General features: G+C 45.9%; 2 protein-coding genes across 10 annotated transcripts in view; one reads left to right on the top strand and one right to left on the bottom strand.

Annotated features, from left to right (window-relative positions):
* Positions 1-17: 17 nt before the first annotated feature.
* SLC13A5 (solute carrier family 13 member 5) lies at positions 18-24,172 on the bottom strand. 6 transcript variants are annotated; one of them, XR_015703430.1, is made up of 15 exons: positions 18,854-19,124; positions 15,849-15,977; positions 14,833-14,969; positions 14,165-14,379; positions 12,003-12,174; positions 11,275-11,397; positions 10,518-10,730; positions 9,621-9,742; positions 9,216-9,334; positions 7,697-7,858; positions 6,340-6,477; positions 3,489-5,584; positions 2,105-2,330; positions 663-1,982; positions 20-364 (listed from the first exon to the last, which is right to left on the bottom strand). XR_015703430.1 is itself a non-coding variant. In XM_087751565.1 (13 exons), the coding sequence occupies exons 2-13, from the start codon at positions 18,956-18,958 to the stop codon at positions 5,456-5,458; spliced, it is 1,764 nt and encodes a 587-aa protein (XP_087607691.1). In that variant the 5' UTR covers positions 18,959-18,961; positions 24,021-24,172; the 3' UTR covers positions 2,907-5,455. The 6 variants fall into 6 exon arrangements, 3 of the variants coding, with proteins under 3 accessions (XP_087607691.1, XP_087607692.1, XP_087607693.1); XR_015703428.1 differs by having other exon boundaries at positions 18-1,982; XR_015703429.1 differs by lacking the exon at positions 2,105-2,330 and having other exon boundaries at positions 19-1,982.
* XAF1 (XIAP associated factor 1) overlaps positions 19,231-27,899 on the top strand; it is a 27,538-nt gene continuing 18,869 nt past the window's right edge. For 3 of the 4 annotated variants that reach the window (XR_015703431.1, XM_087751569.1, XM_087751568.1), the window contains exons 1-2: positions 19,231-19,521; positions 26,675-26,741. Coding sequence is in view for 3 of the 4 variants with exons in the window: in XM_087751568.1 (XP_087607694.1) it covers positions 19,434-19,521; positions 26,675-26,741 (155 nt within the window). In the remaining variant the exon portion in view is untranslated. Of the gene's footprint in view, positions 19,522-26,510; positions 26,529-26,674; positions 26,742-27,899 lie in introns of those variants that run through there. The other variant, XM_087751570.1, reaches the window with a different exon arrangement.

Raw genomic sequence — 27,899 nt, 5'->3', positions numbered from 1 at the left:
GCCCCAGCCTCGCTGCCCTGCTCTGGCCACGCTCCAGCCCCTCCATGGCCTTCTTGGGGTGAGGGGCCCAGCGCTGAGCACAGCATTGGAGGGGCGGCCTCACCAGTGCCCAGCACAGGGGCACTATTTATTAGCTGCAAGACAGTGGTGTAAAATGCTGAGTCCAGAAAATCTTTAAGCGAACTTTAGGGAACCACTATCTAGATACAAGTCTTCAAAAAATGATCATCAACCTTCTAGGAACTTTCTTGTTTCTTCCTTGAGTGTTCTGTTGATAGCAGAAGCTGGAGTTTAATGGCTGTCCGGATGAATGCCCATGAAAGAGCCTCCTGCCAGTTTTGCAGGTGAAAAATCTTGGCAGGATCTGAAGTAAGACGAGAGGAGGTATAAAATCTATCCCTAAGAACTCAAACTGGGCAGTAACAGAGTTATACAGGAAATGTTAGAATCAAAATCTTAGTAAAGAGTGAATCTCAGTAATGAATAAAAGAGTAAAACTAGCACCCTCCTCTGCAAGACCAATTTTTGACAAATTTCTCCCCTTTTCTATCATGGTTATTTAAATGAAACTCTGTTATAAGACTAGTTTCCTAAGAAACTACTTTTAGGCTTTGGATAACAACATTATTATTCATTGTGCTGGTTTCGCCATTAATGTTCACCTGTAGCAACTGGCACTGTCAGGCTGTGGGATTCTGCAATCCCTTCTGTGGAGCTGACAGCTGTGCACGACCGTCAGGCCCCGGGAGGTTCCAGGCTCTGCTCAGGGACAGGACACCTTCAGTCTTGTCTTGCAAAGCAGACGCCGTCTGTAGCGCATGCAGAGCCCTCTACCCTACGGACTCCTCGCAAAGGGGCCAGCACAGATAAAAGCCCGGGTGTGATCTGAGGGAGGAGAGCTGCCATGGGGATGGTTCTTACGGACCGAGGAAAAGCAGCACCCTGCCGGGAAATCACGCAGACGAACGCCAAGCCTGGAAGTGCCCAGAAATGGGCTGCCGGGATTCTGCTGCAATGCACGAACGTGTTGGAGACCTCACAGTGACGTGACCGAGCGCCGTGAAGCCACGTGTTTATTTGCCTGCACTGGGCAAACATTGTGAAAACTGTCCGTCACTTGATCCAAGTGTTCGGGATCTGTTACTACCCGCTTCTTTCCGTATTTAGCACAGGCATTTAGGGAAACAAAAGATGTGCAGTATGTAAAAATGTATACGATATGTCATTACTAAAACAAAAGAGGTGCTTTTGTGTTAAGGAATCACTGCTGGATTTTGGTTAGGACTAATGCAGTGATCTATTTTTTTTCTGGGCTAATTTTTGCCAATTGTCCAATTCCAACACATTGTCAGCAGATGTTTTTTTGGCTACAACCAGGTTACTGCTCTTTCAAGTGGTAATGCACCTGAGCTGGAAAACAAAGGCTGAATAAACCAAAGACTGCATTCAAGTGAGATCAGAACTCAGCCAGAATGAAGCCCCCGCTACTCTGAACCCATTGCATGACACCAGCCCAAGGGGTGACCTGCAGAACATAGCCCTGCTTCAAACGCGGGGCTCAGGCAGAGCTCTACAGTCGGCCGAGGAAGAAGATACTTGTACTTAAGAGAAGAGGGGACGACTTTTGCATCCACGTTAAGCTTGAGTCTATTTCTGTCTGGGTGCTTTTTTCAGCTTGGTGACTTCTAGATCATATAGCGAATGCTGAAAGGTTTTTCTTCTCCATTCCACAGATCGACATGTTCAACACACAGGCACGAAATGCCTTTGTCCTCCCTTTGTATGGTTTCCTGCAGTTCAGTCATTTGTGAGCTCATGCACACGCATGTAACCGTTCCCAAACAGCCAGTACTTTGTGGGAATATCTGCACACAGACACATGAACCACCAGGAGCAAACCCTGTAGAACAGCAGCCCGTATCACGATTCTTCAGGTTTGAGACAGTCAACATTTGCAGAAACAGTATTAGCGACTTGGTGTTCTGGGAGAAGAAAGGAAAAGTCAGGACATTCTATAGAGAGTGAACAGAAAACAGGAAAGCATTAATTTAGCTCCTTACAGGCAGCACTGTCTGCTGTTAGGCCAGGGGGAGAGCTGACATACCCATTAGCCACCCATTAGCCACCCATTAGCCACCAGGAGTCCCTGCCCACATGTGATAAAGCAGGAACCATCTGCTAGTTCAGTCTGGCTGGCTAAACCCGTCCCGACAAAGTCCACGCTGAAGATCCTCCCGTGTTCTCTGCTGGCTCTGGTGGGGCACGCTGTGAAGTGGGGCTCAGAGGGATTCCCCTACGCCACTGCCTTAGGACCATCACAACGTTTGCACCTAAACCAAAAACCCTTTGATGAGAAGAAAAATAAATGCCATGCAAGATGAGTATCTATCACGATACTTCTGCGCTGCTGGAAGGGGATGTGACCCAGCTCCAGTGACACAGCAATCGTCCTTGCCTTACCTATTGTAAATAACATGTATTTACTTAGGGCACTGGAACAGGACGACATGCACGCTTGACGCTGAAGAAAAGCCTGTTTGTGCCCGTTATACTGGAGAGTTTGTACAAGATTAATCTCAAAAACTAGTTGTGTTTCTTAGATTCTTAGAATCTTTTACTCTGAAATGAATGAGACAGCTTGTAGGGTATGCCACCTGGCCTGGTCCCACCTGAGCATTTTCAAAGAGGGAAACTTGTGTTATCACTTAGCTGAGGGGAGAGGAGGAACCCCTGATGGGTAGGTCTGCAGGTACTTAAAGCAGTATCCAAATCTCTGCTTTGCACTGATTCTCTATGGTGTGTACCCTCCTGGGCCTTACTGCAGCAATACCGGGCTCCAGGGGAAGCTCATGGAGAAACAAGTGGTCCACTGTGCTACACGGGAAACAATCCACGCCAGAGAGGAGACACTTCTAGGAATTTTTTATTTGCCAGGCTCTAATTCTGCAACTCACCCATTTAAATTAAATACAAATCAATCACAGGACGTCATAGAAGTTTCTCAGAAAGAAACATTTGCTATTAACAGGACAGAGAGGTGACACATCAAATACACCCCAGTTATAACCAAACCAGCATTCTCTCTTACCCCAGACCACGCTCCCCCTGCCCCGGCACTCCTGGCAATAAATCACCCTGTGCGACCAGCGGTGAAGATGACATTTGTTTTCTACTCGCACAGCAACAGAGGGAAGCTTTTCCCTAGCTGAGACAAGGGCACTTTTCCAGAACATTCCCTTCTGCAGGCAGGACAGGGAAGTGTCTGTCCTACGGCTTTTAGCTGAAACCAGTTTTAGCGGAGTTGTGATCTGCATGAATTGAGACAGGCGAGCTCCGTGTTACCCGCCCGTGCAAGCTCCGCCGTATGTTACTTGCAACAGTGAAGAGCAAGCACCACGAAGCACCTGGCAGCGGTGAAATGTCCTCATACTGTGAAGTCCATCAGAAGGCAGAAAAAGTCTCTTTCTCAAATGCGTTTAGATACTTACAGATGCAAATCAGCATTAAGTGGTGACTGCCAACGCACAGAAGGTGCTTAACTGTTCCTGGTTTCAATTTCTTCAATCAAATAATGTGATAAGCTTCAGGTGGTGACAAATGTCTGTGACCAACCACTTCTTGGCACTTGAACGGGCATCTTCCTTGGACAGGCTCTGCAAGTGGAACGGTGTTAATCCACGTGCTCCACCATTCCACGGAAGAGGTGTGAGGCTGCACCACGTGCAGCCAGCTGGGTAGACGGGGTGCCGTTGGAGGCACCCGGGAACAACAGCCAGTGGAGGGTTTATGGTGCCCAGCACCTTGAAAGAGCACAGAAGATAAAGGCACGAAAATCAAATCATTCTTGAAGTAGTTTTCTGCTCAGAAAAGCACCTGGTCATTTTGTGGATAAATACTTTCCTCACTTTTAAAGGCAAAAATGTGAATATTTTTCCAGTTCGATAAAGAACATTCACGTTAATAACAAAACTATTAAATATCCTACACGCACCACTATACTAGAGGACAGATCTTCTGGCCAGCATTCTCTGGCCAGCATTCTCTGATTCTATGATTCTATAACTTCTACCTTGCACCCCTTATCATGAGGTGGGGAATCACCATGGACGCAGAATTTGACCCTTATGCCCTCACAACACCCTTGTGAGGTAGATAGGTACCATGACATCTTCTTCAGGAGGGGAAACTGAGGCAAAAAGAGGTGAACTGACTTGCGTGAGGCTGCACAGCAAGTCTGGGAGCAGAACTCAGCTCACGCCCACAGATCTCTGCACGGTAACACACTGTCCCACCCGACTGCATCTCCAGGGCCGAATGAAAAGCATCCACGTACCACTGACAGAATACACCCAGTCCAACACCAGTCTTTCTGTAGACTACTTCTGCTTCAGAACTGACATAAACAGATGGTACAAAACACTTTTTTCACGGGACCTGAATTCCAAAGTACACAAGACAACTCCCATTGCTGTCAGCCAGCAGAAGCCCTCATATCTGGGGCCCTAAATTTTTACAAGGCCTTCAATTAGAGCCTTTCTCATGCCTTGTCTCCACTCCAAAATTCCAGAGTTAATTAATAAGGCACATCAAGGGGCTAATCCAGGAACTTTCACAATTGGTGTGAAGTCCTATAGGCCACCAGTCATTTCCAGGCTGGCACTAACAAAACACTGGTTGGCATGTGAAACCACATCCCGTGGCCGAGAGAGGGAAAGGCTCCTGGCCCTGCCAGTGCCACAGTGCAAGAAACACAAAGCCAGCCTTCACTCATCACTGCCCAAGACATCAGCTGAATCATGACCAGCAGGGAATTACGTTATCTCAACCCTCCATAAGGGTGTCTAAATGCAGTGAGATTTGGGAGTGAAAACAAGGCAATGGAAAATGTGTTGGATGTTGACTTGGAAGGATTCCACCACGTGGCTGAGGCCTGATTAAAACATAATGTAACATAACATAACATAACATACCCCTTCTTTCACTAGGCAAGTGACAACAGCGATTTCTCTGTACAGCTGCTGGCTTGTGGATACAAGTAATAGTTAATGAATTTTCAGCCCCTGCCTGAGTGCAGCGTTCAATGCTAATGATGTACAAGTACATACCACTGATACGATAGTTCAAACCACTTGATACAACAGCCTGCCCTCTCTTTATTTAAAAGTTCGATAAATTGTAAATCTCAACCTTGATTGGAGGTACAACGGATCACTTGATCATATTTATGATCCAGACGCATGATCCTTAGGGTTGTGTAATTAAACAGCACTTTTGGCTCCAGCACGACTGGAATAAATTTGAGTTGGTTCCTGCCTGAACTGATGTGTGACTCCCAGAAGGTAGCAAACGCTTGACGCTCGATCTGAAGTGGTGATGAGACTCTATACAGGGCTTCGGGCAACAGGGAGTAGTATTAAGGGTCCTTTCCTTGTTTAACATGTGAAGTCTTCACTGTTCACTGGTTAGTTGTGCTGTTTGCCCAGGTTGGGAATGTGTCCAGCTCAAACATAGGTCTTCCCCATGTGTTGATGGCCAGTGTGACACAGAAGACTCCAATGATGTTCATCACTATTCCAGATCTAACCTGTGAGGACAAAAGTCCAAACCAACAACAATAACCAAACACCAGCAGAGCAAATTGCAGCAAGGCCTGTTTGTATATACACAAGAAAGACACATGATCAAATAAATCACAGAAATAGCCATTGTACCCTCTGCCCTAGGTTCCTGCTTAGGTGGAGATACCAGGGAACACACTGTGCAAAGCCTTTGAACAATTTGCTATATAACTAGTCTAGGAGCTTTAAGGCATGTACAACAAGTTGCTCTTATTAGTTAAAGAACAGCTTCTGCCCCCTTCAAGTCTCCAGTTAGAAAACCGATAATGTTTGGGTGTTCGGCACAGAACCTGGCACTGCGTGGTCTGGCAGGCAATCAGAGGACCAGAGCCTAGGGCAACTGATTGTTACCTTCTGCTTTCAGCTCCGGCGGAAACAAGGCTTCAGCTACACTCGCCAAAGCCCCAGAAGACTGGAAAGCACTGACTGCATTTTAACCCTTCAGTGTTTAAGCGACTTATGACTTGTCAGTTTTGAATTTCAATTGGGCTGGGCTGTATGTCTGCCAAAGCCTGTGAGAAAGGTACTGTTACTTCAGAGATGCAAATCTTTATTGAGATATTAACGCCGTGTAAGAGAGGGGCATAGGGTGGTAGTTACAGCCCATAAGAGCTTCCTGGTACTTTGGAAATACTCGGCTAAGAAAATCAAACTCTCAGCATATTTCAGGATAAAGGCAATGGAGAGCTTCAGCTAAGAGGCCACGCAATTATCATCTTACCATATCCAAAACACGGATGTGGCCATAGGAAAACACTATCGCATTTGGCGGTGTTGCAACAGGTAGCATGAAGGCAAAGGAGGCACTGAGAGTACCAGGCAGCATAACATACAAAGGATGGATCTTGACAGATGCAGCCTGCAATGAAATGGAGAGAAGATCACACTGGAGGTGTTCCAAAAGAGAAGCACAAAGAACTTTTCCCAGACCATTGAGACACACAGGCTCATTTCGTTCCCTGGCATTTTATCACCAGAGTGATTTACAAGCAGTTTATTCTGAAATCCGCACATGCTTAAAGATAACTTTGCTCTCGTTTCCTGTTCCACAATACTTAAAAACAACGCTTGATTCTTTCTTGTTGTTTGTTTTGCTCTATGGTATAATTTGGAGTTCTGGTCAAATTTATCCAACAATCTTTTCTTTGACCTTGGACCACACTTTTGCCAGGGTAACACAGGGATGGGAATATAATTACTAGCCATGTGGAGTAACTCTTAGAGATTACATAAACTCTGTGGGACTCAGAACTTAAGTGCCAATTTAAGTCACTAATAGCTCAGCACCTTGATTGGGATAATTCTACTTTGATGAAATGGTCTAGAATAAAGCAGCTGTACTTTCCAAATTAAAGAACAAAGTAACCTATTTTTTCCTTTATGCTACAATTTCAATTCTGCTCAGAAAAGGCAGCAAAACTTATCAGGTGTTCCTCCGTAAGCTTTAAAATTGTTCTGGCTTCCTATGAAAAATGACACATTTCCAATAATCAGGCCTACCACTTTCTGTATTCTAGCATAAACCCATGAAGACGAAGGACTCATTCAAAGGGATGAATAGAAAGTGCTGGATTTTGGTTTGGTTTGGCTGTTGTGTGTGTTTTTCCAGTTCTGAATTGGTGGGTCAAATACAAAATGACCAGAAGTAACTTATGTTTGTTGATCTGTGTTAAAAAAGTGACTCTCACTTCACTTTCCCCAGGGCCAAGGGACACACCTTACAGAAGCCTTGAACTGGTTTCCTTGTCAGTGAGGGTGCCGTGGGACAGGCACCCTGAATTAGCTTCTTCCCCCAAGAAGCTTATTCTCAGGGTTCAGGCACATAGGTAGGGCAGAGTGGAGAAAGTTTGCATTCCCACTTTCTAGCTGCATATGATGCTATAAACGTGGCAGCGAACACGATCTAAAATCACCATCCATTATGGTATACTGTCAGATGGACTGTTTCATTACTGGCTTTCAGATTAACATTGGAGCAACATTCAAGACAATAAATATGACATTGCTTTGCCACTAGAGACTGCCAGTTTAACTCTGATCTCCCAGCTGATAGGATAACAGGGTGGAAGTAATCTTACCATGGATGAAAAGACAGGCAGGAAGAGGGTGGCTGTGGCCACGTTACTGGTGCATTCAGTGAAGACAGCTATAATAAGCGAAAGCACTGTTGCAATGGCCCACGGTGGGATAGATGCTAGTGGAGTCATTTGATGACCCAGCCAAGCTGAGAGCCCAGAATTCTGAGAAGAAAAAAAAAAAGTGTTTTTCAGTGAGGCTTCGAACTCCTAGCTCACGAACAGGGAACTCAGGTTAAGTGTAATATTCCTACCAAATAAGGCTAAATGACTCCTGAATTATAGAAACACTATCCAGGAAAGTACAATGATCTGTCACAAACACTAAAAGAAATTCCTTGCCAACTAGACATAATACTGAGTCCCACTTTCTTGATTTTTCTGGAACCCAAATACTTGCTCACGCTTTGGTTACAAAATTACAGTTTTTTGCTGAACAGAAACAATTATTGCTGGGACTAGTGCACATACTTCATGTGTCACTCAGAGGTTTCCTGGCATGTTTTGCTAGGGTTTCTGAAGATACTGATGCTGTGTGAATGCTCTGTTGTAGCAACATAGGCAGTGATCGACTCAGCTTACAAAACCTTTGACTTGACGGCGCCTAATGCTCTGGAGCTTTAATAATGTATGGATGATGTATACAGATGAATGTAAGGCACTAGAGCTTTAATTTGCCCCATGGTTTAAAACTACCTAGCCACAAAATTTAGATCTGAATATGAATTTCCCCAAAGCATGGCACTGTTGATAGCTAAGGCTTGCTTTGATTTAGATGCATCTTAGCAGTGATGAAGGAAACAATATGGTTCACCTCAAGATTCCTGTTTTGGGAATTCAGCTGTCTTTTCTGTAAATTTATGAACGCAGGATCAAACCATGGGCTTATGGAATGCATATTGCCTGGCAACAGCCACTGACAAGAAGTTCAAGAAACCCCACTGCACACAATTGTGGAAGATACCTACCCACAACGATTTTCTTCCTGACCACTTCAGTAGTGGTTTGGCTTAAATCTGAAGACGTATATCCTTTAAACAAATTTCAAATGGTTCTGAAAATGTTACGAGTATTATCTACAAGTGTTGTGGAGGGTGCCCCTGCCCATGGCAGGGGGGTTGGAACCAGACGATCTTTAAGGTCCCTTCCAACCCAAACTGTTCTATGGTTCTATGATTCTGTGATCTACACTTCTATTTTTCTAGCCAGGGCTGGGATTGGGATGATAACAGAAACAAGAAGGGATGCTTTTCTGGTCCGTCCAGCCAGTGAAGATCCCAAACTACTCGGCAGCCTCCAAAAGGTAAGATAAATTGAAGAAACTTGGTCAGAGCACACAAATTCCTGAAAAAGAGGCACAAACATTCACCTCTCCTCCCAATTTTTGCTAATTTGGATCTGCCTCCAGATCTGAACATCTCTACTGGGTTTGGCTTTGGGTGCATGCCCAGTAATACGGGACTAGATAACAAACCAGGGAAGTTCGCCTTTGAGTCAGAGAAAAACAGATGTCAGGACATACTGCGCTTGCATCAGCCAAAGCAAAACCTCCTCCCAGCAGCAGCACAATGCTCCAGGGCATCTTCCTCTGAACCACATTCCAGTCTAGCAGCGGGGCTGATAAAAATGGCTTTTTTATATCTGAAGTGAGAAATGAAAAGCAGAACATGTTTTAGGAGAGCGAAGACATTTTGTCTCCTGTTCTATAAGACACTAGGGAAAAACTCAACAGGCAGACGCATATTACTGAGAAACCTGCACAGGGTGAGGGTAGTACACCTGAGCCGGGACCGTGCCCCAGCCCTGCCCAAGAAGTGAGGGAGGTGAGCTACCCCGAAGAACTGCATGCAAATCCAGTATATGTTTCTGCCATGTTAGCTGGAGCTGGCCAACTGTTTTACAACATTACAATTCCTCTTTTAAATACCTTCTTCAGTCTGTTCAGGGTCAGACATGCTTGGATTCCAGCCTATGAATTTGGGTTTATTAGCAGGGAGGATAAACAGTAGCAGGGCAATAAACACAGCAGGAGCAGAATCAGTGATATACCTAAAGAAGAAAAGAGAATATAGCTCACAAAATTGACACCTTTCTCCTAGAAGATGGCTGCCTTCCAGCATTGCAGTCACTGCTCTTTGTCACCCTCTTTGGGGCTTGTACATTAGCACAATGGGTCGTTAGTTCATGACTGAGGTCTCTCAGACCTGCCACAACACAAACACAGTAATAAAAGAAACTAGCTACAATAGACATTAATAACCAAAGTCACAGATGACAACGGCTCCTGGGAGCAGGGTACTTCCTCTGTGGTGAGGCCAAGATTCAACAGCTTTATCTCAAAGAAAGATGTGTAAAGAAATGGCCTGAGTGATAGTCCCATCGTGCATTTTACGTCCTTAATATGCCACAGACATTATGCGAAGAAACCATTCAAAGCACCAAATCAATTTCCCAGTGAGTTTTAAGCTATTGTTTAGAGGTGATATTACCATATATTCAAATGACACCGCAACTGATTTGAGCTCATACAAAAAAAATACTCATGTGTACATCAGTGTGACTGAGACCAGCATTACAGAATTTGCTCTTCCTTTAGGAGGTTCAGCTTGCTCCACGTCCCAGTCTCCAGCCCTCATTGCAGTACAAACTGTCAAACAATAGATCAATTGGTGATCCCACGCACAAGTGATAGGATCAAGCCCAGCAAACGTGAATTCAGATAAGGTTGGAACGAATGACCCCACACTCAAAATGGAATGTAAGAGCAAGGGAATCTCATTCACAACCAAGAGGGTACAGGATGAAAAAAACCCTAAAAACTTACTTTTCTCCTTCTGGGAAGAGCCTGGTGGCCCAGCCTTTTACAAAGCCTGGGTGTCTGGAAAACCACAAGAGAACCAGCAAAACAAACATTAGGAGGACATTGAATTCAGCATAAGAGATAGGGCCTAATTTCTTCATTTCTGCCTTCAGCACGTTGTACGCAGCTTTTTCTTTAGCAGTTCTCTCTGTCCCACAGCCCCAGCTTTTTTTAAAGCTTTAAGAAAAAGGGAGAAGAAAATACTGTAAGTATTAACGTACTAGAGGGATTTAACATGCTTGCCACTCTGAAGCTGTCACTCCTGGGGAGAGACACAGACTACAGCAGAGGCCAGGAACAAAGAAATGACAACAGTGTCAAGGTATTTCATGGGGACATGCCAGTTCTCACAGAAGAATGCGGTCTATGAATGGACGTAAGTCTCTGTCCAATTTGGAGCAACCTGGGATGAAAAACTCAGTTTTGAATCAAGGGTAGCAAAACTGATATGCTAGCTCTCCTAGGGCTGAAATTCTCAGATGTGAAATTGAAAAATAAAAACGCAATTCTGTCTGAACATTAAGAATGTGTAAAGCTTTTGCCTTAATGCAACTCCCATGAACACAAAAGGTTTCCAGATCTCCAAAGTTGCTGTGAAATGGAACTGCTCTCTGATACAAAATCAGTAACTTGTCAGTGCATTTGGTTTATCCAGATTTCTCAGTAAGCTGACCTGCATTAGCTGCGGGGTTTACACAATATCATGTAGTTAAATACTCACTTGAGTCCCATGAAGGAGCACTGTAGCCAAAGCCAAGCTAGTACCAACATCAGAATCATGTTTGGGAATGCAAACCCAAACCAGGAAGCAAAATTCACAATATCATTATTGTTGGGGTATAACCTGAAAAGAAAAAATGCTTTCTGTATGAATGTCAAAACATTTAGTAATCTACTCTCCCTTTAATATGTGCTAGTGACAATTATACATGTAAATCTAGGACAACAATTACAAGTAATCATAGGCAACATCCATAGCCTAACTGAAGTCAATAGGAAGGCAGCCTGGATTTCAGAGCAGGACTTAAGTGATCATCAGTTTCCCCTGCATTTTCCTTTAATGCATGTAGGAGCTCATGTTGATATTTTAGGTCTCAGTAAGACAAGCACTGCTGAAAGATCTCCCACACATTCTAGGTACCTTTCACTTCCAACATGCCTGCTCATTTATCCCAAGACAGGACGTTCTTTCTTCCTCCCCATTCATTCCTCTGCCGATTACCAGCAAGTATTTCCAAGTTTCTCAGGAGACCTATAATACCAGCACATAGCTGCCTAAAAAAGGCTGAAGCAGAAAAATGAGGCCCATCACTTCACACACATTCCTCACTCTCAGTTCATCAACTGGTTATTGCTTATAGTTTGCAATTGAAACTGTCATCTAAGATTAGTCAGTTGGTCACAGAAACAGTAAGATAGTAAGTAAAAGAAACAGCGAGAATGACTTACTGATTCATCTGGCCTTTCAATACCATGTTTGGTCCTGTTCCAGTGAGTGTCGCAGTTCCTCCAATGCTGGCAGCATAGCATACACAAAGAGTCATTCCCTTACATACACGCTTCCTCATTTTCTTTTCCTCAGAAGATCTGGGGTCATCAGAGACTTGTCTATTGCTTATGACTAGACACAAAGAACACGACTTGCCTCAGGTAAAGTTAGGGAGGCAGAGAGTTCAGGACAGGGTCTGCAGGCTCAGTGCTCCCCGTTTGTGTACGCCATTTATTTTAATGCAAAAAACCACAGATATGTCCCTAAATATTTTGGACTCATGTCCATGAGGAGCTGAAGAGAGAGGCTGACAATCTGGGTCTACATGATCCAAGGATGCTGTTGTCCATATCGGTGCCACAGTTTCTCAGCAATAATTCCCTGTTTCACAGAGAGGCTTACCACCAGCCAGATGTTGTAGTCACTGGAACCATTCCAATACCACAGTAAGAACCCAACTAGCTTTAACAGCTGTGAATATGGGCAGAAAAACCCCCCACCCAAAACCAAATTCTTGCCTGGCATAACTGTTAAGATCAATATGTTATGTCAGTTTACATCAACTGTGAAATTTTGCTGCTGTGTCCATTATTCTCTGAAGTTTACAGCCTAATCTTGAAGTCTGACTGGACCAATGGAGCAGGACAATGAATTTGTGGCAATTACAACCAACTCGACAATAGCAAAGGGTATTTTTTGCACACATTTTTTACCTTCGCTATACGTTAAAACAAATTAGTCAGCAAAGCCAAGCAGATCCTTCTAAGTGGACAGAAAACCAGCAAAATTATTATTACTGGTCTTAGAGCAGAAGTCTGGTTTTGGGAGTCAAGAATCAACATTAAAAAGAGCATTTGCAAATACGAAAACTTATCTTTAATACAACTGTTTGGAAGCTAGAAATGAGCAACTTTACAGAGCACTCTGCGACCCAGCGGCATTCTTGTGGGCCTGCACACCTGACATAAACGTGATGCCTGCGCTTTGCACAGTCATAGAGCATTCTCCCTTCACAAGTGAGGTAAGAAATGAAGCAACCAAAAAGCAGAGATCACGGTTGTATCTAAACTATGCCTCCAAGGTCCAAACAAATATGGCAGTTATGAGTCAATCTCATAACTGAGCAATGTCTGGCACACGTAAACACCCTTCTTCTATGCTGTGTCTTCCATGGACATGTTAGCCAGAAAGTGAGTGTGCTGTGTCCCAGGCAGAAGGCTTGAAATGTGGGACACAGTATGCACTACCAACATTTGCACTCGTTCTTGCACACAGTCACACAGGGAATTGTGGCAGATCTACTTGCTAATTCAGTGAAATCACATCTCCATGAAAATACCCAAGACAATCCTTCCTCCTCTGAAAGAGAAAGGCACCACAGCTCTGATCTTTAATGGTATTTAATAACATAGCGCTCTGTAACAGTACAGCAGAACAGTGAAATCAGAGGGACTGAGTTTGTGTACGTGGTTGAAATCAAGTGAAACCTACTGCAGAACCACAGCATTGACAGAAAGACCTTGTGGAGTCAAGCATCAGGGTTAAGATCACGCTTTAACGTGTTCCAAAGAGTAGTTTGTCTACTGTGAGTCAAATGACACCAGCTCCTCTTTTCCATGTAGCTTTTTAAGTATTCCTCCTTCTTCTCCCCACCTCCACATACAATCTGGTCAATAAAGAGATATTTATTACCTTAGAACCAAAACTGGTTGCGTTTGCACAAAATTTTTCGAACATTCCTACATGGCTTAGAAGCTGAATCCCCACTGATAATCACAAGATTTAGAAAATGGGATGCTGGGGGTTGGATGATATTTCCCACAGGATATGCTCTTCACTTCCCTGAGCAGGCAGTTAAGTCTAGGGAAACTATGGGAGGATGACCCCAGTTTGAAGGAAAGAACATAACAACCTGCATGGGATCTAGCACTAAGCATAACAAAATGGCACCCATTACAAAATGGAAGCCATTTTGTAAAACCTAAATGTCATGCATTTAGGGATTTTCAGTCAGGTTACCATCCTCTTTCCTTGGAAAAGGTACAGAGAGCTCCTTCTAGGTCAGGGAGCTCTGAGCATAGCAAGTTCAGGAGAATCAACTCACTGCTGAGTAGGCCCTTACCATGCACTGAAGTGGGATCTGATGCATTCTTTTCCTCCAGCTCAATCACTGTATTTGTTTGGCCAGTTGCTTGTTCCATCATGGTCACATCGTGCTCTGTGTTGTCCATTTGATCCAGGACAGCCTGGACAATGGGAACCATCATAGCGGTGGTGGCTGTGTTACTTATCCACATGGACAGGAAGGCAGTGACCATCATAAATCCCAGCATGAGGCTAAAAAGAGGGAAACAGGCAGAGGAGAAAGGAGGAAAGAAAACAAACGCTGCTATGCTTTGTAGTCACTGTAATTTAGAGAGTAGAGCCCAGACAGGGATGTGTGTAGCGGCCAGTAATACAAAACAGGGCCAGATTCCCTTCTAGGACAGCTCTGCCACCTTCACTGAAGGAATCCCAGAAAGCCATTTAGCTCCTTAGTCTGCGCATGATTAAGTCTGTCATCATTTTGTCCCCAATTTGTCCCCAAAGCACCTAGAATTGAGCCAGATGCTGGTTTTGGCTAAAGGACAAACAAACTGTTCCTGCTGCCAGACTTCACCTCTGGAAATGCTGTACAAGTGCAGCTAAAGAGGTTCTTGGAAGGTTCCCATCTCTGCTGACTGTTAAACACCGTCCCTAGGCCTCTGCTAAATTGACACAGGCAAGGAAGAAGTAATGTAATACTCTTACAGTGCAGGTTTCACCCCAAGAATCAGCAGGACCCTCAGCGCAATCCTTTTGTGAAGATTCCACTGTTCAACCGAAATTGCAACAATCAGCCCTCCAACGAAGAGCATGTTTGTGTCATTTAGGTACTGCAAGCACACCTGAAAGACAGAGAAGGTACGTCAGGGGCCCCCAACTGTTGCCTCTTGCTAGCTTCACTAGTAGATTTTGCCTTCCGTCCTCTCAAAGCCATTTACTGCACCAGGCCCCATCCCAACACCGGCAGAAGGGGCAGCTGCAGCCTCAGAGCTACCTCCAGTTTCCCAAACCCTTGATCCCCTGTTTAAGTGCTGAACTGCCTAGTGCAGGGGCTCTTTGTGCGTCATGAACCTTCTTTTTGGATCATCAGGAGTTAATAAAGTACAAAATGACAGCAGTTTCCTAAAACGTTGTTAGGGGCTCAAAGTATTGTGTAGGTACTAGAAACGCTGAGCTCCACAATGGATTTCTCAGCACCTTTAGCAACCTCACCTGCGCTTACCAGCTTGTTGGCCAGCAGTGACCCGGGGCTACAGTACCTAAATACAGGCTCTCTCCCTTGTCTAAAGCATGAGCACAAACCGCCAGAATGAGCTCTGGAGGGGACACAGTGTACTTGCTGGCGTCACGCTGTCTACGCTGTCAGAAGTTTGTCCCATGCATTTTGAAATCTCCCAGAGGATATGGCAGCACTGCTCTCTCATGGGATGGGTTATGAACACACAAGCTGCTGGCACTAGTGGGATGCATTCCAGTGGGATCCATGCCCAGAAACGGACCTTCCCCTCTATCACCTCAAGCCCCAGACCCTTAACATTTTGGGCAAATGTGTATTTAGTTCAGCATCTTCCCATACAGGAACCCTGAACATGGCTCAACGTGGTCAAAACCAGCACCACAGAACTGGAGCGCTTTCCTATCAGCCTTGTTTGCTAAATATTGATTGGGGATCAGAGCAATGGATATCCCTGTATCAGATCTGGATTGAGGGAGTTCCTTACGGATTTAGAGCTCTGGACTCCAAGCAGAGGGAAAAATACCACAGGCATGAGGGAGGTAACAGCCAGTGGGATCACTTCAGTGCACCAGTACACAGCCATGATGATGATGATATATGCACATTTGGCCTCCTGCAACATAATGGAAGAAACATTTAAGCATAGAAAATTATTCTTAAAGGTAAGAAACACATTGGCAGCTCTTAGAAGGGGCCCAAACACTCCATTGCCTGTAGCTTAACAAGTTATGCTGAAATAGGTAGCAGAGACATGAGGATTTAAACTTGTACTTTTAAACCTTGTTCTGAAGTCACTTGCATAAAAAGATCTTTTTGACCACTGTTTGTTCTAATGCACCCCCACAAAATGTAGGGTGTGCGAAAAACAAACCTTCCCCAACTAGGTAAGTACATGGTTTGCAGTGTGCAATGACCTCTTGGCAGTCGAGGTAAGCAGATTTCTCATCCAGAAGCCAAGAATTTTTAATAGTGTTTGTAGATTTCGGCATTTCTATTTTGAGTAAATCATTTTTAAATGGATGGCCAAATTTCCCGGCGTGGACGATTAGCTCGTTTGAAATTCACAAGTCTTAGGCGTGTGTTCAGTAACACATCTGAGCCCAGAAACTATATTGCTGAGTAATTTAGAAGTTCTTAACTTTTTAAAGTAACTCTTAAAGTAAAACTCTTTTACCTTTTTTTTTTTTGGTGACTAAGCACATTAGAGGTAATTAATTACTTTCCCAAATCATACTATGCTTACCTACTAAGGGGAATCCCTAGATTAGAAACGTTGCAACATGTCTTTTTGTACTGTTGATCAGACATTACTGTAACTCAGCCTTCCTTGGTTTCTACTTTCAAAACTGTTAGGAGAAGCAAGCATTCATTAGCCAACAGTAAACAGTGTTTTAAGGCTTAAGTCAGTGTTCTGTAGCTCAGAATTTGCTCATATTTAGAGTATGTGTTTATAGGATTTTATTCTAATACAACAAATGGGACTTTATGGCAAAAATAAATGGTGTTACAGTGACATTTAAAAATTGCTGTAAGGTGATATTTATAAATAGGGGTGTGTTTTCCTTCATTTTGTTGAGAAGCTTAAGAACCAGAAAACAGCCTTTGTAAGTAATTTGAATTTTTTTCCTTCAGGTTTCCAGAAGATTAATTACAGCAGAAGTTTTGAAAAAAATATTTCTTCAGAGACTAAAAGATATCAGACAGATCCTCTTTAAGTCTCTTCCCTTAAGAAATATGAGGTGAGCTCATGATGCAATTTATGCTGTACCACAGTAACTAAGTGCTAGAAGTGACTGTGGTTAATCTGTTGCCACTATGAAAGACAGATAAACAACCCTAAGTGAATAAAATTCACAATACAGAAGAAACACTGGTTTTGTAGAGTGGCGAGTAAATAATTTATGTGAAGTTCAAAAATACAACCATGCTTATAAATTAACTCCAACAACCACAGCCAATTCAAACAACCAAAGATCTGAAATTAAATATATATCTGTACCTAACCTATATCTACCTGTGATTTATGGGAACAGTCACAGAATGTTTCCTTGGTGTTTCTGCAGAGTTGATAGGAAACACAGTGATCTATTTGCCTTCTCAATGAGAGCTGAAAAAGCAGTCACTGACGGAAATGTTACCCTCCCATTGTGAAATAGTGTAATTTCCCAGATTAGACCGATGACACAATATTCCTACAAATCCTGGAAAACTGAAGACATACTTATTTTTTTAGGGAAATTATCTTTCCTAATATTGATCAAAGTAGTGCCTAGCAGTGAGGAATTCCCCTTTCTATAAAGCACCAGCATTCAACTGAAAGCGGGGCTGATTATTACTTAGACACATAAACCAGAATGGCTGGCAATTTCGTTTATAAACATGCATGGCATTTGCTTGTAGTTTAAAATACACTGACAAATACAGGTCACTCAGAAGACTGTTTTTAGCATTAGAATAGACTCTAAAGCTCTAGTAGCCTAAAATACTGTAAACTGGGCTTTGACATTTTGCCAAGAAGGCTACAAGACATTAAAGACCAAACTCTACGCTGGGTTATTGCAGTTTTATGCTGGTATAACTCCACTGACAGCAAAGGAGTTGTGCCATCGCCATCACTGGAGTAAGATGGATGTGAACTGGAGGATATTGCATTTGAAACCCTGTTGCAATCACTGCACAGCACACAGCGCACCGCTTCCGACTGCACCGCTGCTGAAGAACGCCACTCAGCAACGCTCCTTAAAGTATCTCAGAGCCTCAGCAGCAGGACGAGCCGGAGAGCCCAGAAGTCCTCTCTCTCAGTCCGCTGCCCCGCTGCCACCATTACTAGATAATGCAAGACACAGTTCTAAATGTGCAGGCCGGTTATGCATATATTTATCTTTGGCCCAAAAAGAATTGCATCTGATTCACAAGATGGGTTGGGTCCGTGGGAGCCGCAGGTCCTGGCAGCAGCACAACCCTCAGGATGAGCAGAGGTTGGCACAGAGCTCCTTCTGCAAGTTCAGCTCCTAGCACCAGTGGCTGGAGATCATTTGGGAGCGAAACCTGCAAGACACGTTCCAGATCTGGGACTGAGGAGCTAACTGAGCTGCACAGAAATGCTCCAGGGACGAGGTGGCAGGCGGCATCTGCTTCAGCCCACGGTGGGGAAGCGGAACTGCCTCGGCAGGGGCTGGGCACTGCTCCGGTGGCAAAGGAGATGCTGTGGCCAGGGCGGACCGGGTGGCCAGTGCTGCACAGGGTGCCTGGGGCACAGCCCCACACGAAGCGGGCGAGCAGGCTGGGTGCCCAGCAAGCCTGGGCAGGGCCCGGTGTGGCTGGCTGGCACGGGGGCTCTTGGGCAGCAGGGCCCAGACCTGGGGGCCAGGGGGGCCGGCTCCTGCCGGGCAGCACAGGCCGGACCGGGGGGCGCAAGGCGGGCTCCTGTGGGGCAGCAGGGGCCGGCCGGGGGGCTCTGTTCCCCGCGTGGGCCCCGCAGGCACTTACCCGCGTCCGCACGGCGACCGGCAGCGGCAGCAACAGCAGCGGCGTGAGGAAGAGGATGGCGAAGGACCGGTATCTCAGCAGGGGCCGCAGGCACGTCGGGGCCATCTTCTGTGGGGACACACGGTCAGGGCGCGAGCAGGAGCAGCGCCCGCGGCTGCCGCCTTAAGTACGGGGCGGCGGGGCCGCGGCGGGAGGGACATGGCGGGGGGCGACACGACCCGCCCGCGCCCTGACGGGGGCCGGCCGCTCCCGCCCCGACGGGGCACCGGGCTCGCTCCCGCCCTGACGGGGGCCGGCCGCTCCCGCCCCGACGGGGCACCGGGCTCGCTCCCGCCCTGACGGGGGCCGGCCGCTCCCGCCCCGACGGGGCACCGGGCTCGCTCCCGCCCGGAGGGGGCCGCGCCGCCGGGCAGCGGTGCTGACACGGATCGGGAGCCAGCGAGAGGCAGCAGAGCCCGCGGCCGGGTCCCTCCCTCCCCGCGGCCGGCCGGCAGCAGCCCCTGCCCGACACCTGGGAGGTTTCCTCAGCCTGATCCCAAGTCAGAATCCGCCGCCCGCTCCATCATATGAGCGCTAGGAGATGACATGGGGCGTTTCCCAGTTCCCCATTCCTTACATCCACCTCTGTGCTCCTGCTTCTGCAGACCCTCCACGAACAAGGAAAGCTGGTTAGTGGCTGTGTGTCAAGCTACCACACCTCTTGTGGGAATGTTTTAAGAAAAACCTACAGAAAGTTGCCGGTAAGCACAGATGCTCATACTGCATATTGTGTGCAGGGAGCAAAGTGCTGACACGCGGCTTCTCGCAGGTGCTGGGCGTGCAGGAGGTGCTGAGGCTGCCGCGGGAGGCTCGTCTCTCACCCGTACGCACAGCGCTGGGGAAGGACTGAGCTCCTTTAGGGAAACGGAGAGTTAAAACCACAGCGGGGGTCTCCCCAAAACAAAGGTCTGTGCAGGCATGCATGGCTGTGTTTCACTGCCTATTATTTTGTGAGGGATTCTGTCTGCAACCTGGGTTAAAAATAACCCAGAAAGGTTAACTTGAAAGGTTGTTTTTAATGTCCTTCATTTCAGTGATTTGGTCTACAGTGTAGCCACAGAATCAGAAGTGATGGCACTAGTGAAAGGGTGGCAAGTGCTATCAAAATGGCAGAAAGGAACAACTGGAGGGACTGGAAACCAGACTGAAGACAAATAATTTGTTGATATTTTATGTTGTGCTTCTGGGATGTCAACAACCACCTGAAATTGAAGGCAGCATAAATCATATCTTGACAATTTGATCCTGCAGTCTCTTAGTACAGTCTTACCAAGCAGTTCCCCTCAAAAATAAAGAATTTCAGATTCTACAGCAAGTAATGAGGGAGTTCTGACTACAGCCTGCACTATTTCTCCTCTGCTGACCAGAGGCACTTGAGTGACAGAAGTTCAAAACAAGACACTCCAATGTTACTGTTCTGTTTGTAAAAGCAGTGAATGTCCACTAAGGAAAACAGGAGCCAACCGGATCTGTACAGATTCCAAATCTTCAGACCTTTAGCAGCAGTCCCTCCGGGTAACTTCCCAACACAGAAGAAACTTCACACCAGCGCAAAGCCTAGCAGAAAGTGGGGAATCGGCCAAAACTTGCATTCCTGTGGACTGTCTCCAATGAAAAAATGGTCCCTAGTCAACAAAGAAAAAGGACTACCAGCTTTTAAATAAGAAAATGCAAAGAGTTAACTTTAAAGGAGTCGTACTAAGGTTCACTTTGATACACCAGTGCAAATATGATTTGCTGTCTTCTTGTTTAAATGAGATGCAGTGCAGAAAAGAAAATAAAGGCCATGAACATGTGTTGATACCTTTAGATGGACTAATCCTGTGAAAGGAGACTTACTTGCTGTACCTAGGAATGAGATCAGGGACTCCTGTGGGCAACCCAATTAGCCAGTCCATGCCTCAGCATCCTCTTTTGTCAAATACCGAGAAGGGAATCAATCTTTCCTTATTGTGCAGAATTATTGCAAACTTGCCTTCAGTGTGCCATGCAAAGTACTTTCTACGGTATGGAACAAAACAAAAAAAGGACTCACAAAAAAGAACAAGCATCTGAATAATAGGAAATCAGATTGAAAAATACTGGAGTACCCTCTTCTGCTGTTCATATGGCAACTGTCAAGCAGGAGGGTGTACCTTTGGGAGGAGAAGGGGAGGGATGCAAGAAACACAATATTCCGTAGGATTCTTAGGAAGAGCTGACTTGGGACAGGGGTGAGAAGATGGTGCAGGCCTCCCAAGAGATTATAGAGCAGAAAGCAAGGAGCAAAGGAGGAAAGCAGCGAGGTGTCAATCAGGACCAGCAAGTACCTGACCCTTGGAGGTAAATACCCACTTCCCACTTCTTCTGGTGGAGCTGCCTGGTCAATACCAGACAAATGAGAGAGGGAGATCTAGGAACAACATTGAGTCCCGATTTGGAAGAAAGTGTGTCTAAATCTCCTTTATCTGGCCATGGTTTCATCTGAGACCCAGTCCCCAACTAAGCAACTGTAATCTTTTCCTGAATCAAGACCAGCACTGATAAACTGAGCTTAGAAACCTACATTTAAAGGCTGATCGTTCCCAGCACTTTGACTAAAGCAAAAGCTGGGAAAAATCTTAAGCGTGACCACGGAAATGAACAACTTTCTTTACTTTTTTTGCAAAAGTAGGCTCCTTTTCTAGAGGTTTGCTTCAGGAGGAGAGCAGGTTGGTTTGTTGGAGTGCATGTGAAATATTTCTTCGTGAAAAATGTCTGTGCTGACTCTGCTGAGAAGAAATCGAATTAGTGCCAGCTACGCTTCCTCTGGAGGTCTGCTAGGAATTCAGCTACAACCAAGCAAAGCAGCTGGCTGTTGCAGAGCAGCAAGGACAGAGTCCTGCACTAAACTGAACCTGTAATCTTGAAAGGTAAATTCTGACCTTGTTACCCCCTTGCTCAAGCCATCCTGCCACTGCACACTTCATATTTAAGATACCTCCATCACTATTTTATAAACCATTGGAGGTCTACGTGTGGCAATTCATGCTCTACTGTAAGAACCAGGAGGCCGAGCTGACTGAATCCAGATGTTAGAACCACGTATTCACATATCATCGCAAACAGCAACAACGTGGGCAGGGAGAAGAATACTGAGTAAGGACAAGAGAGAAGATGCCGACATTCAGATAAGGAGGTGGAAAAGCTGTGCAATGCGTAGTCAAGATGCAGGAAGGGCAGAGCATGACTGGATGAAATGGGGGAGGAGAGCGGTTTACAATGCAGGCCAAGGCTGGGCACTGCTCTCTAAGGGACCAGCGTGCACCAACAGAGAGAAGCACAGAGGAGCGTGTTCAGTTTGGCAAGTCTTCCAGCTGTTCCCTGTCTCCCTCAGTCTATGCTTACAACTCAGATACATTTGGCACTGACTGGGTATGAGAGTGCTACAGGAATGGCAACTCTTTCACATAATTTGCCCATGAGCTTCCTCTTCACTGTGCCAAGGAGAAGGCGGACAAAGCTTTGGCTGCTTGCTTTACAGAACTAGTCTGACAGCCGGGCGAAAGGAAGCAGCAGAGAGGCCATCGTGCTTGCAAAACCTCCAGCAGGAGGAGTTTTAGATGGTTCAAAGAGAGCATTCAAACAAAAACCTCCCACAGCCTGAAATTCAGCTCATGCTAATTGAGCACTAACTGCAGGCCTTCAAGAAAAAAGAATCCTTTCCTCCAGTCGGTACTGCTCTGAACATAGCAGAGACCAGGGCAGTATTTACAAATATGTATGTGAGATGTGTGGTTTCACGGTCTTTAACTACTGCTTTAAAGACGGTAGGTAAAATTAGCTTTTGGTTGCAGACACCATTTAGAAGCAGGAGACTGTAGCAGCCTTTAGGCTAAATTTTGATACCCTAACGCTGAATAATATGCTGCTCTTGTTCTTCTTGGTAGTTAGGTTCAAATCAGTTTACAAAGGAACTCAAATCTCTGAGCTACAAAGAGACTTAGGCATGGGTGGTGACATGAAGTGGAACCAGGAGATGAATCTCTTGTACCTGAATCCCTTTCCCTGGTTACTAGACACGACTGCTCCCATTTGCTGCTGTTTTACCCTAATAAGCACAGGTATTTTAAAGCATATCAAGAACCAAGGGTATGATGCAGCGACAGAGCCAAGCCCACCCTCATGGCTCACCGCCACTGACCTGCCCGGGCTTGCTTCTGTTACTCAGCTGGTGGCTCTGGGGCTCACTGGAGTTTAACTTGACAAAGAAAGCAGAACATTTTTCTGCTGAGTTAGTGAGCTGAATAGGTTCAATGAAGTGTTCAGTGAGCACCGGAGCCAGCTCAAGAGACTGGGCCACTTACGGCTGGGAACAGCAACAGCTGGGACAGGAACAGCCGCACCTTTCAAGACAGCACATTCATAGATGAGCTTGACAGCGTTGTCAAACCACACACAGAGTCTTGCAATCTTCCCTTTTGCACTTCCGATACCAGATTCAATGATGTGAGCCACCGTAAAGAGCTCCGCTCAGAAGCGGGACACTGCTGTAGACTAGTTAACAAAGGCTGACCTGCACTGTTTGCGTTAGTAGAAAGGGACTAGAAATCAAGTCCTCTTGGAAGGTAGGAATTCCAGGGTCATCAGTCCAGGTGGAAAAATTGGAAAATAAAGATTTTAGTATAGTTTAGGTCATTCCCAAGAAGCTGCTTTCCTGATACATCTTATTTACTACAAGCCAATCATCCCAGTTACTCCTGTTATTGCTGGATAGGAATCGTCTGTGGCAAGGATTTGATCCATTTAATTACAGATATACATATTTTCCACCTCTAATTCAAATGCTGTCCAAGCACACAAGTGCAGTTTGCCTGTTTAAAAGCAGTCCATTTGACCTAGATAACTGCTATTCTCTCTCAAGACAAAAACTCTCCTCACATTCTTTTTAAAGTTCTTTCATGTTGCGGGCTCCATCCAACACCCAGAGGTACAAAAGTTTTAACTAAATTATATTAAACAAGGACTGTAAGACCTATCATACTTGACACTGAGAAACAAAAATGAAAACAACTGACCCTGAGACATTCTAGGACTTAGCAGAAAAAGAAGCGTCTTCTACCCAGGCTTTGGAAAATCACAGTTAAAAAACAACCGGCTCAGAACTTACCTCTATGTGATGCTTGACTTAAAAAGATGCCTAGAAGAGGTCTTGTACAATAATGTTATGCACTGGAAGGTTTACACAGAATTTAAATGGAAAGAGTTATTACCGGCATTCAGAGGAAATCACCGTTTCATTACTTTCCATTTTCCCTCCAATCAGTGCTTTCCAGCCACTGCCGGGCCACTGTGTTGCTTTAGGAGTATCTTTCAACTAAGTTCCCAGTGGAGCATCTGATATTTTTCCAAGAAAAGCTTTTGAGACGCTGAACGAACAGTCCTTTCAGTACAATCCCTGTGCCCAACAACTTCCTACATAAAAGCCCTCATTATGAATTTTGAGTCAGTGGGGCTTTCTCAGTCAGTGTGTGTGCTGCTCAGGCTTTCTTGACCTAGAATTGGTATTTCCCATATAGTTTGTATGAAGCCCTAAAGCACATTTCAAATGCTGTGCAGGCTAATGACTACAAAAGAAAAAAAAAAAACCAAAAGAAAATCACATTAAAAAATTTGATTCGGAATTGGCAGCTCTGTAACCTCTCCCTTAGCTGCCATCTCATTAACATATTTGTTCAAAAGCCTTTTCTCTGCTTCATTACATAATTTGTGTTACAAAATCCAGATAAACACTCATTATTCCCAGGTCTAAATAATGGCTTATTGGGCTTCCTTTTTCTTCTTCTTTTATTTTTCCCAGAGAAAAACGGGGGACAAAGGGGCTTGTTTGGATGGGAAATTTCTGAGTAACACCTGGGACATCTGTTGTGTATGGCATTACAATACATTGTGCAAGCACTAGTGAATGATTCTTCTCAATACCTCTGCAAAGTAGTAGAATTAATGTTGTCCCCATCTGACAGACTAAGAATGTCAGTTCATATTTTCTGCATCTCCTGTATCTTCTTGTGCCACACTGCGCAGAGTCTACGACATCAGAGAAGAGCTGCTTGCATCATACGGCTGTAAGGGATCAGTTGTAATAGCAGGTACAAGAAATGCTAGGCCTTCCATCAGAAAATCCTGAAGATGTTGGTATTGGCATTGAAATGAAAATGTGACGTTCTGTTCCTTTTTCTCTCTACCTTGTATTTCTTCTAAAGTTCCCTATGTAAAAATGTAGAGCTGTGTGACCCCCAGCTGAGGTCCTGTGACGGGCAGGACCTGGGGGCACCTGGGGCCTCTAGTGCTGTCGGTCAGTCACGACAGAATATCATGACAGAATATCAGCAGGGAGAAAAGGCAAAGCTGGTTAATGCAGGCTGGAGATTTCACCTTGCACAAACTCGGATACCCTGAAGTGGTCCGAGGGTCACTGGGGAAACAGTGAGGCCTGGGAGTCTGCTGGGGCAAGGCTGAGCAGCCACCTTGTGGGGCTTGGTGAGGTGAGGCTGGAGGACCCATGCTGGGTTTGTCCCCCATGGTGATGGTGGGCAAATATTTCCTCTCCACTAGCTGGCTGGTTTTGTCTGAGTGGGACAGCATTGCCCCAGGGAGGCCAAGGTGGGTTTGTGAGGCTGCAGAGTACCGTGATGAGCGCTCCAGAGGTGGAGGGGGCTGCAGCGTGCCCCTGCCTGCCCTGCTCACTGCAAACCAGCTCTGCACCCCGTCAGCCTGGACAGGCTGGGGGAACAACGGCTGTGGTGACATCAGCTGGGCAAGCGCTGCGGCCGAGCGGCCACCAGCCGTGGTGGGGCACAGGGCGGCCGCCAGCAGAGCCCGCTGCCTGAGGCAGCCCTCTGGGGTTTGGACCACAGCGCTCCAGGGTTTGTTTCATGGTGCTTCCTCTCCATCTCTGCTGGCTCTTGCCCAGACCATGACCTGGTAGACTGCGACATTATGATTATCAGTAAAATACCATCAGAGGTGAGCGCACAGGCAGGGCTGCCATGCTCCCCACAGGTTCCTCTGTGGGCAGGTGCTGGTGCTACAGCTGCAGAACACACAGCACGGGTGCTGGGCAGGGCGATGGGCTCCGAAGGCTCCCCACTTCATATTGCCACTCCAGGCGTGGAGGGGAGATGGTGGCCAGAGGGCTCCTTGCAGCCCTCTTGGGGAAGCAGCGATGAAGATGGTGTCCCGCTACCTCTCACGTCCCTGAGGCGCTGGCGGGCGGGCGGGCTGCCGTAGCCTGCTGCCTCCCTCCTCAGGGAGCCACGGGCTCACTCGGCTCCTCGGGAGGCGTCTGCAGCGGGCGGGAGAGCGCGGACAGAGAATCACAGAGTGGTTTGGGTGGGAAGGGACCTCCAAAGATCACCTAGTCCGACCCCCCTGCAATGAGCAGGGACATCTTCAACTGGATCAGATGCTCAGAGCCCCGTCCAACCTGGCGTGCCTGGGTGTGGGGGCAGAGGCCGGCCAGGGCAGCCAGCCCTGCTGCAGTGGGACAGAGGCTGCTTCAGGCAGCCCCAGCTGGCAACCCTGCCTGCTGCATAAACCAGCTACTCTCAATTAAACTGATTTGGGAAAGGAGGAGACTGACACCCCGTAGTTCCTCGAAGGACTAGCCAGCTAATCTGTGTGTGGAACTTGCACTAAAAACTAATACTTGTCTGGCAATGCTGCTGTTTCTCCTTTAAAGAATTTTTGGCTGAGCAGCTGTTTGGGGTGGAGTTACTGCAACAGAGGCTTTCAGTTTCGTTTTTTTTTCCTCTCTGCTCCTAGGAGAAAGGATATCCAGCAGAATAAAAAGAAAAATCATGACAGAAGAGAGCAGATTCTGCAAAAACTGGTAAGAGATCTTTCTCCCTCTCCACCCCTACAAAGTGTGGGGATTTCAAGAGTTTTCTAGGATTTTCCTTGATATTACCTAGGTCTCCTGTAACAGGGGGAGAAGAGGAAGAACCACACAACAGGAGGGATGTATGCCAGCCACTGAGTAGTAAAGGAAAATATTGTGTATGCATTTTCACATTTCCAGGTTGCTGCTTTCTTGATACTTTGCTGCGGAGAGGTTTCTTCCATAGCCTTCTCCTGTGCTGCGTGTTCTCTTTTTACATAATATCACTGTGGGTAATTTTGCAGTGTCTGGCAGAGGAGTCAGTGCATGGACCATGCCAAACTCAGCAGCTGCCTCAGTTTCGCCCCATGGCTGATGTTTCTTTCTGTTGTTATATTTGCAGTTCAGTGATAAAATATTAATTTTTTCCAGTGTAATTGGCAATCTCTCATAGAACAGAAGGCTGAAAGGGGCCACGAGGATAGCGTAGCTTTGTGTGTCTCAACTAGTAGCTGGGCCATTGGGCAAATTATATGAGTGAAGACTGTGAAGCACTGCAATTAATAAAAAGAGTCAAACTTAGAAATGTTAAACATGAGCTTAGCCTCAATGTTATTTGGTCACAGAGGAAAACCGATGCTTAGCCTTGCACAGGGAGCCTCTGCATTATGTTCTAAAAGGTGGTAGGGGGTGCTTTGAATGAAGCAGTTGCTGCACACTTGGCAGACCTACTTCGCCTAAAACTTCTGATAGATGCCTCTGACCAATTCTTAAAAACCCTGGTGACAGAGATGACACATTCCCCAAGGAAATCCATTCTGTTCCTTACCCATCGTGATGATGAGAAGCTTCTCCTCATGTCTACAGCAGATTTCCTTGAGGCAACTTACCTTCTCTAAGAAAATTAGAAGAGTTCACTGCCCCAGGGCTTTTTTGCTGTGGCGGCTCTGTCTTGGAGCTGGGCTGTTTGTAATTTATGTGGCCTCATCCTGGCCATTCTCTCCACATTGAGCAACCAGTAAATATGTTGGGCAGACTGGTTCTGTGGCCCAGACATGATGTCAGAGTTTGAAACAAAGACTAGTGCAGAAAGCCCAGGTGGCATCATCTGTTCTGCCTCACACAGCTCCTCAAAGTAGCAGAGCTGGAAGTCCACATGTCCTTTCAGTC

The sequence above is a fragment of the Nipponia nippon genome, unplaced genomic scaffold (genome assembly GCF_047370975.1).
Source record: "Nipponia nippon isolate SJK-2023a ecotype South Korea unplaced genomic scaffold, ASM4737097v1 scaffold_15, whole genome shotgun sequence".
Lineage (NCBI taxonomy): Eukaryota > Metazoa > Chordata > Aves > Pelecaniformes > Threskiornithidae > Nipponia > Nipponia nippon.
Note: the sequence above shows the minus strand (reverse complement) of the source record. Positions and strands in the feature narration are given on the sequence as shown.